The sequence below is a fragment of the Thunnus albacares genome, chromosome 2 (assembly GCF_914725855.1).
Source record: "Thunnus albacares chromosome 2, fThuAlb1.1, whole genome shotgun sequence".
In the NCBI taxonomy this organism is placed as follows: Eukaryota; Metazoa; Chordata; class Actinopteri; order Scombriformes; family Scombridae; genus Thunnus; species Thunnus albacares.
In genome coordinates this window covers 28,393,301-28,410,705 of record NC_058107.1, presented here as the reverse complement: position 1 = coordinate 28,410,705, position 17,405 = coordinate 28,393,301, and the positions used below count along the sequence as shown (strand labels likewise).

Below are 17,405 nucleotides of genomic sequence, written 5' to 3'. Positions count from 1 at the left end.
TCCAAGAGCTTCCTGAGTGTGCCGAAGCAGTGAATTAATTAAGAGCAATTCTGACAGTGCTTTGAAGTTAGTAGAGTATTGTAATGGTTCTGTAAAGTGGTACTTTACAAACATACCACCAGCAGACTGTTGGGTCCCCAATGTGGACATGAGAGTCTGTAAAAGGACAATAAATATGACAATGGTGGCTGTGAACTAGCATAATTTTAACATCCAAGTGTGAAGTCTCTGTGAAGCAAAAATAATGGTATCCTTGGAGCTTTATGAGCCAATTGTACCACAACATGACGCAACATGTGCAAACTATTAAACACTGTCTTGCTATTGTGTGGCCTGTTTGTTTAATCCAACTTCTATGTCTGTCAGGAAAGTGGGCAATTTGCAAGCTGCAAGAGCTCTTAATATAAAATGCTGAAGTAGGGTGGCTCATTCCCACATTGCATCCCCACCTTTCCTCCTTCTCTCCCACTTTTGGCTGTTTGAAGTGCTGGTTGGAGAGCTGTAACAGGAGTATCATTCACTGTAATGGTGGAGCGTCCTCCTCCACAGCCCTCACTTAGATCACTTAATCCACTTCAACAGTCCGGCGCTGTGCTCTACATGAACACAGCACGTTCACAATGGGAGGTTAGACAGAGACTAGCACTGACCTGTCAGCTTGCACTAAAATGCCACACTAAAACACTTGAAACCCTTGTTTCCCTTCTCACTTAATATGGATGTGGAGTATGCCTGCCACACACCACGAGTCAAAAACTAGAGCTTTTCTGGCAAAAAAGTTTGTCACACTATACTTTCAAGAGGACACAGAGGATTTATAGCAATAATTATTGTGTTATTAATATCATCCACTACTGGTACTACTCACTGTATTCTATCTCTACATGTGTGGATATAGATACTGTGGATACTGTATGTGGCCTGTTGATTCAGTCAAGTATCGACTCTGTTTGGGCAAAGGAAGGATTCAGAGGCAGATTGCAGGTTTAGAAGTTCAAAAGTAGGTTAGAGTAGGCAAGAGAAGAGTGTTTCAGTAGATTTAGTATTTAGTCAAGGGGCCATAAAGTAACAAAAAACCAAAGGACAAACTAAAAACTATTGTTCTGGTTGTTTTGCTGGGAGTTTTTTTTTCAAGGGCAGAGTATATTGAAGAGACATGAAGAGCCAGAGCTCAATGGAATAACCTTAAATGCTAAATTAATGCCTGCTGTGGCTGACTGCAGGTCTGTCCAGTGTACTGGTGCAATAGCATTAGGTTGTTAAGGAGAATATTAGAATATTAATGCTCTGAGCGCACATAGAAAAGAGGCAGGTTGATAATGAGTCCATTAACAGGTTGTAATACACAGAGGAGTGAAATGAGGGCTGAAATATGTAAAGAACATTGGATAAGTCAAGTGTTCTGTCATGAACATTTAATATCATTCTGCAGAGAGGACTGAATTTGCTACTGCTGACTGTAGGTAAACCTGTGTCTTAAGTCCATCTCACCCACACTTGCCCATTTTTCATCTCTGCTATCAAATGCCATGGATAATCTTCAAAGATACAGAAAATTCCTCTTTAATGCACACTGTAACACCATGGAGGAGAAACAAGGTCATTTTCTTCAGCTGGGCAGGTAGAGAGGAGTCAAAAGATACTTCCAAACAAAATATTTTTCAGCATTGTTGCAGAACTTTGTAATATTGCAGCCACCATAAATTTATGCAAGAACCTTGCCACTTTCTCTCATTGCATAGTCTTTATGCAAATACTGTTTGGTTTATTTGAGTATCTTCATTATAATTAATTGCATTATTAACTAAATAATGAAAATATGACATGAGATGGAACAATGAACAAGCCTCACACCAAATATTCCACACAATAATTTAATAAAATCAACCACAGACTAGAAAAAAGAGAGCAAAGGCATTTTGTATTGAAGAGAAAAAAAAGCTCAACTAGCAACAGGAAGTTTCTTTCCACTGTAAGCTTGAATTATTACATGTTTACAGTAAATTCATAATACCTTCATGAGTTCAGTCAAGCTAAATGCTCTACACATCGTTGTTTATAACATCCTTTCTGTATCAGGTCACGTTAGCCAGCTAACTTGTAGCAATCAGATGAGACGGGTAACATTCAGGTTTGACTTTTGACATTAGCACGACTATAACCAAAGTGTATTTTAAATTTTTTCCCCTTGCACAGTATCTGATACAGTACAAAAGGTGCCACCAGATTTTGACTCATTCAAGAGCACAAAGCACAGCTGAGCAGTCAGTGACAGCAAGGTGAATGGATCGTCATTTTAATTTCAAAGCGTAGCTGACGGCAGCAAACACAGAAATGTTTCAGATTTAAAAAGAAAACACAGGATCAGGCAAACACGGTAAAAAACGAAACACTATCATGACCGGTCCTTCAGAATGCACAGTATCACTGTGCGCGGCTGTCAAAAAAATCCCATAAATATCAGTCATACTAGTATATTCTTTTTCTCCTTCTCACTTTTTCTCTTCAGAGGTGGCTGAACTACAAAATGAGCCTATTCATTCACACCAGTGCAGTTAGTATCAGTAGTTTCTTCAATCCTGTCACATACTTATTTGTACATATTGTGACATACGTGTCATGTCCCATTAAACTGATAAAAATTAATGTGCCAAAACAACTTCAGCATTACTTCAACAGAGATCTGCTCGTACCACACTTGCAAAGAACAATTAATATTCAAGAAAATAATAAAAAGTCAGGTTCTCTTGGCATTTAGTTAGAAAAAAACTTTTCTTTCCAGTGCAATACAGTATCAAACTTACTCAAAAAATTGATCTAATGTACATTGTTTTTCTGCTTTAAGAGGTGCTCAAAAACCTAGAGAGGAGTTATACCTGTATGTTTCCAAGGATGGCACAAACTGATTTGTTCAGATCTCAATATTAATATTTAAGTTATTTAAGCATAGGTACGTCTATGTCAGGCAGCACTGCTCGCTTCATCAGTTTCATCAGTGTAATCCAGGAAACCGTTAAACAAATTTAGGTTTGGTCATGTTGGTTCAATCATTTAATCTTTTATAAGGCAGTCATTATTGAGAGAAGGTGCTACTGTGAAAGGTAAAATAAGAAAGTACTGCATTAAAGTCACTGAAATAGGCTACAGACTATATCACCTCATTGTTACAGGACAACTCGTGATTATAGTACAGTAATAATCATTACTGTACATACACACCTCCCTCTGTTCATTTCTGCCTTCTTTTCCTTCTCTGTTTGCAGGCTGAGGATGTATTTTTGTGCTCAAGGGCCCTAAAACTGAAAGTTAACGCTATAATATGCAGCTTCTGGGATTAATACACCTAATATTTTGTTAATCAGTCTCTGTCCATTTACAGTTCTGTTGTTACATTTCTAAATCATTCAGTTGGTCTGAGATTTACCTTTCAGTGTTGCAAAATTATGGATCCCATGAGTGTTATGGGAAGGTTAACCAGAAAGTTGGCTTCAGGCTTAACATTCAAAGTAGTTATGAGCCTCCAGATATAGTTACATGTTTAAATGGCTTGGACAGTTGGCATTAGGTGAGGGTGGTTATGGTTACGTTAAGAATTTAAGAGTGAAGGACATCTCTGCCAATACCTACTGTGGGATCCATAAGATGTGCACGGTAGTGTTTTACTGTGTGTCTTCCTGTGGATGAGTGTCATTTGGGTATGTAGCTATGTAGCAGAAACGCAACAAGAGCCAAGTTTGAAAGCAGAAAGAAAAGTACAGCAAAGAATAACAACTCTTAAATGGCACAATGCAGCTATCAAAAACAAACAGCGGTAGCCATGATATTGTGTTTCACGTGCATGTTTTCAGCAAAGCAGGCAAAACAAAGAAGTTTGGTCCAGATTATAGCATGTTAAAGTGGACAACAGATAATGGATAAAAAACAGGACTGGATAATGTGGGTTACAGTCTATATTAATCTGCTGATAATTAATCTTTCAAATGAAATCCGTCCTCAAATGCCGCAAGATGTGAACACTGAAAAACAGTTTTCATTTCTAAAATCATTCCAAGACAAGAGTCTGTCACGTTTCAGCTCTCTGTGTAGTTGAACACTCAGCAGGACAAAATGAAGTCAGAAGCGTAGCGGCATAAAGGCACTGTGTTATTTCTACAAGCCAACAGAAGTAAATCCAAGAGAAATCACGAACATATCGCTGACCACTTGTTTTTTTTAGAGAAATGTCAAAAGGTCCAAACAGAAAATCCAGGCAGGAAATGGAGGGCTGGTTGACCTCCCAACACCAATTGAACAGTTTTACTGTTATCTGCCAGAGAAAATCCAGTGAGCATCCAGTGGAGTCTGAGCTGAAGGGGCAGAACCAAGTGCAAAGGTCAGTCAGTAGTGAGGGCACTGAGGGCAATCTTGTTAGTTTGTTAAACGCGTACAGGGTAGAAACACACACACACACACACACACACACACACACACACACACACACACAGACTGAGCTCACATCTTACTCAGAAGTTGAATTTTGAGAGCAGATGACGAAAATAGATAAAAACAATTATGAAGCACGTAGATAGAAAGTAAATATTGGAGGTAATAGGCACAATTTGCATTTAAAGGAATAGTTCAATGGGAACAAAAAAGTGAACAAATGTCAATTTGCCATTTTACAAGGCGTGTGTCCCTGCATCCAATCTAAGCTAAGCTAACTGTCTCTAGCTTCCTTGTCTTCCAACTCTGTCAGCAAGAAATTATGTTCACATATTACTAAATTGCAACAGCAAATACTGTCTGTTTTGCTAGAAATGTAATGCTGGCTGAATTACATTTTCTCTCATCATAATGAGAAAATGTTGTTAATTAATGTTGATACTGAACATACAGTGTGAGTGAAATGTTAAGTGATAACGTAGTTCTTTTTTTTCCCGAGCTAAATATCTGATCTTGAAGTACTTGTAGTAGTAACTATAGCAATATTAAACATTTTATGGTTATGTTTAGGTACTGGCAGCACTTGGTTAAGGTTAGGGAAAGATGGTCTTGATGAAGAAAAAAGTCCACAGTGACTGATGAAAACGACAATATTTCACTAATCAAAGTGCTTTTGTTGCCTAAACATAACTACATGTGGGACTCAGGATGTGAACCCATTTCTGGTGTCACAGTCCTGTGTCTTCTACACTCACCATCCACACCAACCTCCTATCTCCAACTTCAGAGAGATATATCCTTGTAAAGCTTAATGTGTTTGAAAAAACGTTGCCTGTGAACATTATCCAGGCAGCTATTAAGTTGCCCCAATGCAACATAATTGGGAAAACAATTTAGTAATATATAAACGTAATTTCTCGCAGACAGGTTCTCTTCTAACTCTAGGCAAGAAAACAAATATGCACATTTCCCAGAAAGTCACACTATTCCTTTAAGAACAATGCCAATTGAGCTAATTGTCATTACTATCACTATGTCAAGGTGTATTGACATGAGTATGATAGTAATGCCATTTGTAGATAGACTGGTACTGTATGAGCAACCATCCACAGAAAGTACCACTATACTCAGCATGAATTTGATATGAAAAGAAACAGTGATAATTTTTTCATACGTGGAAGGCAGATTTTTTTACACAATTGGCCCCAAACAAACAAAAAATGAATGAACTATTATAATAAAAAAAGGCAAATTTGGTATGAGGTATAAACATATAGTGCATGAAGGCAAGAACGAGAACTTATATATGAAAAAAAAACACAATATTGCCTCAGGAGTGCAATCAAAATGCAAAAAGATGCCAATTTTATGCAAATGTCCACAGGTGGTTGTTTTTTAATAAAGCCTCTGATATATTTGCTTTGAACTACGTGTTTGCATGTGCATGGTGGCTACCCCCCACATATCCCCGCGTTGGATGTGCACGTCCTCACTGTTTTTATTTATATTTATGTTGTAAAAATTCCACAGTTCTCGAGGAAGATATTCTGGTATGAGCCGGGATTGATTTTGCCCTAATGTATTTTTTAAAGAGGACATAACATGCACATTTCCAAGTCTAAATTTATATTTTGGGCATCTGCTGGAACATCTTTTTATGACTTACAGTTTCAAAAACTCCTTATTTATCCTATACTGGCTCTTTATGCAGTACCTCAGTTCAGCCTCTGTCTGAAACAGGCTATTTTAGCACCTGTGTCTTTAAGGCCCTCCTCCCGATGAGCCCACTCTGTTCTGATTGGTCAGCTCCCAGAAGCTGCCCCTTTGCAGACTTCCATCAGCTCCATAAGCAAACAGTAGTAGCAGGATTTCACTACTTTTTTCTCATTTTTCACTCAAAATGTCAATTTGTCAAATACATCCGTAGATATTTGAGCCTGAATCAGATCCGTGAACAAGGCAACAACAACCCATGGAACAACCTTAGCGACAAAGACTACCAACGGACTGCCGTTTGCAGGCACGCACAAACAATCTGAGAGCAGTCAGATGGGGAAGTAGAGGTAACTCCGCAAACAAAGCATTTGGGGCAGGTTGAAGGCTGGCTTTTGACTTGAAGGTGGTATTTTTACATACGTTCACCTCAAGCTTTGGAACTTTGACCATGTTTACATAAACATCCAACATCATAACACTATATAAATGACAGAAAATCACAAAAAAGCATGTTATGTCCCATTTAAGCATCCAGGTACACACAGATTAGCTGCTTGTCTATGCATACCCATTAGTAAAAAGCACGTATATCAGAGGCTTAAAAGCATTACATAGAGGGAATGTTATTTGGGCAATGCTGTAACAACAGCATCCACTCCAGACTTAGTGCATATGGACATTCAATCTTCTCACATCAACAAAAAGACACTGATTAAAAAAAAAAAAAATCTCTGTGCTTGGTTCTGCTTGGTTTTGATCCATGACTAGCCAAGAAGTCAAACGGTCACGATCCAGAAAATGTTTGGTTTGTTCCATCGAAATCCATTTTATACACATTAAAAATTGTACATAGGGATGGAGGCATCACAGAGTGCCTGGATGGGAAGATGGCCTTGTTGTTTTATGACTCCAGCCCTGTTAGTAGATGACCTCGTAGACAGTCGCTTTCTTATCTCCTGAGCCAGTCACAATGTACTTATCATCTATGGAGATGTCGCAGCTCAGCACCGAAGATGACTCCTTTGACTGTAAGGGGAATAAAAAGATGTGTGAAAATGTAAAAAGTGCTTTTGAGGCTCATGAAAAAGCCAAGCGGGATGAAAGCCATGTGTGTAACAGAGAGGTGTTGAACAGAAGACTTGACATGATTGATCCACAAAACCTGTAATATCTTGGGTTTGACACTATATTTTAAGCCCCCTGGCCTCTTTGCTGCATGTAATTTATGTAATTTGCTCTTCCACAGTTACCTGGAATATGCTGGCTCCGTACGGGGTTCTCCATGCGTTGAGCAGATTGTCTTTTCCTGTGCTCACAAACCACTTCCCTGTACAGGATGGCAAACTACATTAGGCCACATCAAGAACAAACGTTTGCCCCAAATTTTTAACACACCTCAACTGCCCCAGTGACTCAGATATAGCAGATAACCCTCAGTCACAAATTGAAGCATTCAGTGAAGAAAGCTCTGACAAAGAAGTAACTGCAAAAAAAAAGGTGAAAAAAGGGTGAGCAGGTGCTGAGAGGCAGAATAAGATGTTGTGCCTCATATCTACCTTTATACTGAGGTTTGAAACATTTTCACCAAGTAATTTGGAAAAATCCTTGAACACTGCATTTCCAACTGAGCATCAGCTGCTCATTTTCACCAGTAGAGGGCGAATTTATCCAGATTGATAAATACAAAAATACACTGCTCAAATCCTGAGTGTGGCCAGCATTGCTGTATTTCATAACTAAACAGTATTTTATAGCTAAAACACTAAAAAATCATTTTAGTGCAGAGATTATTTCCAACCATCTATTGATTATTCATAATACAGTACTGTATTGACAGACTGGTAACTTCAAGGTAAATTAAATGATTACAATGCAAACACCAAAATAATCTATTTGTTACTGCCAATAATTCAGACCGCTGCTCCAACAGTTTAATTGAAACTACTTTATTTGATACCAGCTTTATCCAATAGTTTTAACCATCCCTAATAAAAAGTAATTACTGGATTGAATTTATATTTGCTATAGATTGGTACAGCATGATTTCTTGCTGTATAGCACCTTCCTCTGCAAACAATGTCCGTAATACAAACCTGCCGCATGTAGCCACATATTATTAAAGGATACATTCACAGTTTTTCTAGTATGTCTTAAAACAACAATCAGGTGCCCCAAATGAACATTGAAACAGGTTTTTCTTGCTGTAATCATTAGAAGATCCCCTCCAAATGTATTTACCATGTAAGAGATAGGGCCCAAAATCCAGTCCTTGTTTTGAACAAAAATGTATTTAAGAGTTTATTTGAAGATAATATTAGGATTCAGATGTCTGATTTAATCAAATAAAGTGGATAGCTTCCACAGTGAGTCTTTTTGGTATAAAATTCCCTCTTTGTGTCTTGACGGACAGTGTTTTCCTGTTCAGCTGCAGTGGAAGGATCATTTTGGCTCTAAAAAGACAGTAACTTTGTAAGATATTGATTGGATTTGACTCATTTGGATGTATGAAGCATCATATTAACTTCGAATAAGCTTTTAAATACATTCTTGCAGAGAAGGGGGACTGTGGATTTTGTTCCCTATCATGTACATTGACAGTGCATTATGAATGGTCAGTATGAACTGGAGGAATTAATACAGCAAGAAAAACATGCATCAATGTTCATTTGGGCACCTGACTATTATTTTAGGATAGACTTGAAAAAATGTGAACCTGTCTTTTAAGAGTTTCCATGTAGCACTGTAATCCTACAACAATAATATCATTAATAATAATATCAATCAACATAATTAATGTTAAAGTGTATCATAAACAGTTCTCATCAGTTCATTGCAAATTTGACAAACAAGTTAATGTCCCAAAGATATTCTGTAATTTCCTTTCTTCAAGATCTTTTCAAAAAATAGTGTTAAGAACATTTTTTTAAGACAAAATCATCTTAGTAGATTCATTAATTCTTACCACAGTGGGCAAATCTGAGTGAGAGCACACAGCTTTCATGTAGGTGGAGCTGGTACTTGTCAGGTTTGGTGACATGTAGGACCTCCACGTTACTGTTCTCCATCCCCACTGCCAGCCACTCGCCCGTTGGACAGTATCCCAGTGAGAAGATCTGCAGTGAAACCCAACCGACACATTTTTAATGATAGTCTTATCGCTTAGTTCATGCAAGTATTATACATAATCATCTCTTATATCAGGGTAGGGATTTTTCAGAGCATGGAGATTTTGTGCTTGTATGTGGGGGTGGGCACCCATATTAACATATCTATGAATGTTGGCAAAAGCCCACTGTATGCTTTTCAACACCACCATAAACATTTCAGTCCCTGATGTACTAATCTGTCAAAACAGATGGCTGTTTCAGTTTCTTAAATCTTATTAAGTTTGCAACAGTCCTGCAAGCGCTGGCAGAAGCGCTGCTGGAGAAAGCAATTATACTTCATGAAAATGAGGTGGGTGAATGATTTAGTCAATTCTCATTTTTGAATCAAATCTCAAAAATATTCTTTCCAGATGATGACGACCAAAAAAAAAAAAGGATACTGGGCATGAACCTGATAGCTTGATAAACCTGGTAAACATAAAAAGTATTTTTTCTTTGCCAAACCAGTTTTGAGAGATACTGTTGAATGTTATAAGCAAACTATCTGCCATGTCTCTCCCTGTCTTTCCTGCTCTCTCTGAGCTCTCTTTAAAGCACACTCATCTCCTCCTGTGCACACTGGGATTGTGAAATGGGTCTTTTCAGGAAAATTGCAGTAATGGACTATTATTGCTGCTCTTCTCTTTACCTGAAAAAACTCAATTCTAACTGCCAGTATTATTAGTGTTAAAGGTACTAGAACACCGCAGCTCAGCCTGGCCTCCATCGTGGGTTATATGTTCTGAACTGAGCTTGTAAATTACTGCAATATGACAGAGCCTGAGAGCGTAATCACACAAACTGCAAATGGCTGTGACTTTTTCTATGGTGTGCAATTTTTATCATTTTCTGAATTCTACTTTATCCACCAAATAATAATAAAAAAACTATGCAAAACCAAACCTTTTGATCACAAAAACTTACACCTGCAAACTACTGGATGAACTGAACAAATTCCATATTATAGCTATACAAACTACTAGTAGACAATTATCTATACAGACATTTACCAGACACGCAATGTCAAACAATTGCAAATTATGGCAAATTACACCTTGTGATAGTTGTAGGTGTTGTTGCAGCTCTAATAGACAGCCTGTGACTACCTGTGAGGTGAAGTCATGCTGCTGAAGCTGCCGTCCCTCTCTCAGGTCCCAGGACCTGACGGTGTTATCCAGACCTCCTGTCCAAAGCTTGGTCCCATCGTTAGAGATGTCTATACAGCTGGCTCCATCAGTGTGGCCTTGGAACTGCCTGCAGAAAGACAAAGTGTCACACAAACCCTCACCCAACAATAGACAGTGTTCACCAAATCAGAGGATGCCATATCAACATTTTTATCTAAATGTAAAAATCTTATGACATCAAATTATATATACTAATATAGCAATATAATATTGATTTCAGGCAGTTCAGCAGTATGCCAGTTTACATAATTTCAAGAGTTTTATTTGTTTGCATGAGTTGAAATCAAACAAAGGACATTAAAGCTAACTTATACTGTATAATGAGCAAAGTGAGGATGAAAAAAACCCAAGAAGGGCTCATTAATTACATCCACTAATAAAACAATATTTACAATGCCAAAGATACACGCAGTTTATGAAAGAAAGACATAAAAATGTATGCTTCAGTGAATACATGTAATAGCTGTATATGGTAGTAATACCGTATACAGAAGTGATTTTCTGTATTTTTTCAGATTTTCTGTACTGTGCAAAAGTTTTAGGCACTTTAGATCTTTAGATTCCTACCCATGATGCCATATGATCAGTCTGATTGGTCCCAAATTTATTCTACAGCATGACAATGACCCCAAACATACAGCCAGAGTCATAAAGAACTATTTTGATTGACAAGAGGGACAGAGAGTCCTGCAACAGATGAAACGCCCCCCACAGAGCCCTGATCACAACATCATCTAGTCAGTGTGGGATTACATGAAGAGACAGAAGCAACTGAGACATCCTAAATCCAGTGCCTTATTTGTATGAAATTTTACTGTCCAGTTATAACCAAACCTTCACAAGTCCCACTGCCCAGCTCCATACCTAACCAGAGTCTGGTTGTGAAGATCCCAGACGGCTATGTTTCCATCGGAGCAGCAGGAAAAGCAGACCTTGGAGTCGGGGCTGATGGCCAGAGCATAACACGCAGGTGCTGAAGAAGTTAGTTCTGCTTTGATTCGTGGAGTCGGTGTGGCCAAATCCCAGATTGACAAAGTACTCGCCTCGCCCCCGACTATGAGAGTCCGCCCGTCCGGAAGTAGTCGACAAGAACGGATGTAGTTATCTCTGTTCTGATGAGACAGACAAGCACAGAAGTATTGTTTACTGTCATTAAAAAGTTGCTGTAAGCAGTAACTGTGTAAAACAATGGAGAACATGCGGTATTTTAACCATGTATGACGTAACAGTGTACTGTCATGAATGAACAGGTTACTGCAGTGCACTCACAAGGCAGTCCAGCTGGGATACAGGGGTCTTGTTGCCCGGGTGACTGATGTCCCACACCTTGACACAACCCTTGCCACCGGTGTAGACATGACGCGTCGGGTTACTGATGGTGACAGCACACACCACCTCCCCGTGGCTGAGAGTATTGATCTGCCGTGCGTGGCGCGGGATGCCGGGGCCGATCAGTGCATCCGGAGGAAAAGGCACGGGCTGCATTTGTCCGTCAGCGCTCACATGAAAGGAGTAGGCACTGGAGCGGAGGAAAGCATCATGTGGAGGGATAAGGGGTGGCAAGAGAAGAGGGGTTGACATGAAAGGAGAAAAAATGAAAATGCAAATGTCACAGAAAAATTGGAATTAATAGTTTTTTTTTTAACTTTTGAGAACTAGGAGAGGAAACGTACGGTTTTCCACCAGGAATGCCCGACAGGTTGGGAGGAAGGCCAGGGACACGTATGTGGTGGTGAGGATCAAATCCCACCTGCAGAACATGAAGGGTGACAGTTTAAAAGCAGTTCAGATATACAGTACATAACTGCTACAACAGCTAGAAATGAGTTGGTATCATAATAGAAAGTATGAGCATTGTGTCTGTCTGGCACACAGTAGGAAGGTTTTCCAAGTGTCAGTCTGGTTGCAGGGTGCATGTATGAGTTAAAATTAAGATTATTTAAAACAACAATGAAGTAATGCCAATTCTTGCAGCTTGCGTATGTTCTGTGTGGCCTTCTGTACTAAACATCCCCATCAGTGCATATGCATTTATTAAGTGATTTGAAGTGAACAAAGGACGTTTGGACATTTAACTTAAAATCTGACTAAAATTGTTTCAAAAATAAGATATTAGATATTTAAGATAACTTGTTGTTTCAACAGCATTTAAATGCATTTAAAGCAGTTCTAATTACTAAAATATAGTAAGCTGAAATGGAGTCAAGGAAATGGTGTTTACACAACAGTTATGTATGACCCAGACATCTAAAAAACTTTTGTGTCAAAACAAATTTAGCCTGGTTTTTAACCTTGATGTCTAGACCAGTTGTGCTGGTCACAAATGAATCTAAATGAATCACACCAAATCTACAACACCAACAGAAAAAAACAAACTCCCAATGCATTCACCAAATAAGTTGCCGTTTTAAAGGTCTTTTCTTCGAACAACCGTTTCAGTCGCTGTGAGTCGTTCATGTCCAGCAACTCACTTGTATCCTTTATGTCATTAAACAAACAGTAAAAAAAAAAAAAATGATACTGATTTTCAATTTCCCTGAGTTCACACGCTGGACAAATTTGACTTTCTCCTTCCAAAGCAGCGAATCGACCTGTTTCAATATGAAGAGGTAGAATACCAGCTCTTATTTGAGCACGAATTGACCTTTTTTTCCTTGCTGAATTGTAATAAACATAATTTTCGGTGAAAAAGTCATATTTAAAATTTAAAGATGCAATTTCAATCCTCTCCAACTGATAGAATTTATCGTGAAACCAATATTTACAACACATTATCATACATGTCCCTTAATCAGGGCCCATTTTGTTGTAAATCCTATTTAAATATTATTTTGGCTAGTCTGTCCTCTTCCATATTGATTAACCTATTCCATAGCCTGGACATACACAGCTTCCACCAAACCTCACAGAGCTCCCACCCGATATCTCCTCTTATAGACACTAGAAATCACCAAATCAGTGCTGAATGAGCATCCAACGAAAGATTATATTTCTACCAGCTACCTGCTGATCAAATAAAACTATCACCCACCATTTTTCCATTTACTTGTTTTTAAAACCGCTGTGTCCGCTGACACATGCAGAGCTAATGGTTGTTAATCATAAAAAAAATCACATTTAAAAGCATCCCAATTGGTTTGACTGGCAGCATGTGAATCAGAAGTCAAATTATTAGAATCCTTCAACATTACAAACTGTTTCATTTCCTTTTATTTTGCCCTGCATAAGTTGTTACTGACAGCTTATTTTTCTGTTTGCCAGTCCTTGGCAGATGAAACCTAAAGTCAATTTTGCACACTAACTGATTTTTGGGTATATATGCATACATATACAGCATGTATGTGTTTGTGTGTCTTCAGGTACCACTTGTGTGCGTCCATAAGCAGCCACAGCAGCAGCAGCCACCGCGCTCATCTGTGGGGAAATGTTATGCAGGCCGGTGTAGGCTGCTCCCGCTCCACTCAGCTCCCCGTTCATGCCCGGGTGAGGAACCATTCCAAACGGGCCGGGGTACGAGCACGGCACTGCCAGCGGTGTGCGGAGACCGGGAGCTACAAGAAAAAACACTGATGTCTGATGCGAACTGTGACATTCATCCGAGCTTCACATCCTGGGTAGTGTGGAGATTGAGCTTATACAACAAAATAAATTTCAAACATCATGATGTTCTGGCTCAAAACTGACTTTTTAGCACACAATACTTCTGTGTGCGCTCATAAAAACAACGGGTCACAGGTCTATTTCTACCTACACTGGACTATGGTGGTTTTTCAGTTTACAAAAACATCTAGTTGATCCATTACATTGTCTGTTTTAAGACACATAAGCTTTACAAATATAGTATTTATTGCAGATTGATTGTATTAGATTGCATTATATTGTAAAGGTGTCCTTGTTATTGTCTGTATATCTGCTATCTCACTGCTACACTACAAAAAAAAAAGAAAAAGCACTCACCCAGCGTCTCGACTCCTGCCGGTTTACTGGGTGCAGACCTCAGGCCCGGGGTGGTGGTGCTGCTGGGAGTCGGAGCATCAGAGCGGGATGTGGGGGTGCTGGACTTGGACACGGGCGTTGTTGACTTTTCATTCTAAAGCACAAACAAAAAACTTCAATCACAAATCACTTAACATTAATCTAAATATTGACTTCAAATGGGACAGATATCTTTGGGTTTAGAGGTGAAAGACACATGCAACAATTCCCAAATTTAATAACGCAGCAGAAACATTTAAATAATACAGGAACCATTCATGCTTTGACAGAGTTCATGACTCATAAAATTGATATTCTATAAAAACGTAGTAAGTGCTATTACACGCTTTCTGCACCAAATATAATTAAGTGTTTTTTTCCACCTATATTCTGCCCTTTATTTGCATCTTGCTTATAATTTATCAACAAGAGTGCGAAATCTTTAACACCTTAATTCTCTTCTATATCTTACCTAAAATAATTATCATTTTTACATTTCTCTAAATGCCTAAAAATAGAAAACTACCCTGAGAAATGATGAAAAAGAAGATCAGAAGGATATAATTACCCAAATGACTCACCAAATTAATCTCTTTGGATTTGGATGAAGGTGTGCTGCTCGAGGAGGCGATGGAGGAAGGACTCAGGGGCGCATCCTTCTTCAACAGGCGACTCTTGTCCAACCCGTTCTCCCGAGGAGAGTGGGCAGGACTTCCTCTAGGAGACACTGGATCCTGTTGAGGGTGAGCACAGATGAAGATAGTAAGATGGATTCATTTTTCCTGATCAGGTAACACAAAAGATGCCACCGTGTTGTACCTCAGTGGAGACATCCACTACCAAGTTGTCGTCGCTCTTCTCTCCGTCACTTTCCTGGGGAAGACATACAGAAAGAGCATAATTGACTTTCACTCCTTTTATTTAAAAAAAAGTGTCTGTTCTGACTGAAAATGATAATCTAGGAAGTACAGATGTTGCATGTATATGTGCATGTTTTCTTTTGGATAAAATATATGGATGTCAGGAGTTGAAGACCTCTATGTCCATTTGCAGTTTGCTGCTTTTATAGAATAACCTTATCGCCCTACATTCACAATCTATGAATACAGATAATAAGTGCTTTTATCCAATTCAATATCCCATTTATCTGATAATAAAATAAAAATGAACAATTTAATTGATACTCTGAAAGAAGACCATAAAGACTCGTTTATTCATTCCTCTGTCAACTTTTTTCGGTCATTTTCTTCTTTTTGTTTTAATTATTAGATTAAAATGGGAGCGTCCAGATGGCTCATTTGGCTAAAGTACAAGTCGTAAACTGCAACATGCTGTGTTGAAATCCCAGCTACAGCCTTTGTCATGTGAGGTCTCTCTCTGTCTCTAATGACAACTGTCCAAAAAAAGCAGAAAGTGTGGGTTTGACTGTGGCTCATGTGCAATAACTTCACATACACGGTGCTGTGTGTAAGGTTGTTTTGTTGTGTAACTTTAACTCACATAGCGTGTAGAGGCCAACTCCTTATCATCTGTCTTCTGTTTCTTGCTGTCGGAGGAGTAATCGCTAGAACTTCTGTGTTTCTCTCCAGTCCGAAAACTGGCAGATGGAGACACAGATGAGCTCTGGAAGAAATAATAATAGACACTGAACGGGAGTGGAAGAAAATATACTTCTCGACTATAAAACACATCTGCTACACACTCATCAGGGACGTGTCTAGAAATGTCCCTGTGCTCAGGAGAGTCTTTATCCCACAAAATACCATGAATTGATAGTGCATGTACAATAAAATATAACCTACAGCCTATATCTCTATTTCTTAGAGGTGGTTTTCTTTGAGACTACTTTCTACCAAAGAAATAGTCCCAATAAAAATAGATGACAACATGTTTTATGGATAATCCAGAGTAATGGGGACTCTCTGGAAATACAAATGAATTCTTTCTTTAATAAAACTATCTGCATGAGTAGATGTAGATTCCCAGCACAGGTAAGTGAGAATACATGTTTTCTTGTAGACTACTGTGGGTGATGCTACCCTTTAATACTTAATAAAATGAATTATAATTTAGTACAGTCAATAAAAAGTAGTAGATCTGCAAAGTAGCTCTGAGACAAGGGAGCAGAACTGACAAAACTGGCTGCTATAGACGGTGATACGTTGAGGAAAATTACTTACACCCCAAACAGGGTGAAAAGTATACGAGTACAGTAAGTAGATTAAAACTTAAATTCTACAAATCTATTGTATGTGTCTTCTACTTCTACTTTGAGCTAAATTGGCTCTAAGTGTGCAAGAGACAAAGAGTGCAGACACAAAGTGATGCACTCCACAGTTACATTTCATTTCCACATCATTGTAAAAACTCTGCCTGTCAAAACCGTTTCATTTCTACTGTACCATACAATACCAAAGCAGCGCTGCATCCTTGACAGTTTGACTACGCCATCAGGACTTGAACTCAGCAGCATTATTTTGAGGCTGGGAGGCAGAGGAGGAGGTCCATTGATGTCTCTCTCTCTTTTCTTAATCAAATATGGCATCCTTTAAATACCATTACTGAAGGATTAATCCTCTTTGAGAAGCGAAGATCAAAATAAGGTCAACTAAACATTTCCCTCTTGCTCCGCCTGTCCCCCCTGATCACTCTCTCTCTCTCTTTCTCTCTATCTCGGCGTCTCATTGGGAGGCGCTCCTTACACCCGGCAGATGACGAACAGAGAGAAGAAAAATAAAGCAGGACCTTTAACTCGACCTTTCCACTAACTCACGCTTGTAACCTTTTCACTGCCCTTTGCCGTGCTGCAAGTGTTGATGACAAAGATTCTGTGGGGGAGGAGTGAGATTCGGTGTGTGTGTGTGTGTGTATGCGTGGTGCGGCGCTTGTACCCGTTTACATTTTAGTGCTCCATATGTGCAAACAATGTTGAGATGTGTGTGTCTCTCTTTGAGTGAGA

At 38.9% G+C, this 17,405-nt stretch overlaps 1 protein-coding gene across 3 annotated transcripts in view; it reads right to left on the bottom strand.

Moving 5' to 3' along the window:
* Positions 1–6,594: 6,594 nt before the first annotated feature.
* LOC122999746 (transducin-like enhancer protein 4) overlaps positions 6,595–17,405 on the bottom strand; it is a 36,701-nt gene continuing 25,890 nt past the window's right edge. For all 3 annotated transcript variants that reach the window (XM_044376941.1, XM_044376949.1, XM_044376954.1), the window contains exons 9-20: positions 15,947–16,069; positions 15,266–15,319; positions 15,028–15,180; positions 14,429–14,561; positions 13,835–14,022; positions 12,145–12,221; positions 11,741–11,990; positions 11,336–11,583; positions 10,391–10,538; positions 9,101–9,251; positions 7,389–7,465; positions 6,595–7,164 (exon numbers count right to left, since the gene is read on the bottom strand). In XM_044376941.1, the coding sequence (XP_044232876.1) occupies positions 7,057–7,164; positions 7,389–7,465; positions 9,101–9,251; positions 10,391–10,538; positions 11,336–11,583; positions 11,741–11,990; positions 12,145–12,221; positions 13,835–14,022; positions 14,429–14,561; positions 15,028–15,180; positions 15,266–15,319; positions 15,947–16,069 (1,710 nt within the window). In that variant the 3' untranslated portion in view covers positions 6,595–7,056. The remainder of the gene's footprint in view (positions 7,165–7,388; positions 7,466–9,100; positions 9,252–10,390; positions 10,539–11,335; positions 11,584–11,740; positions 11,991–12,144; positions 12,222–13,834; positions 14,023–14,428; positions 14,562–15,027; positions 15,181–15,265; positions 15,320–15,946; positions 16,070–17,405) is intronic.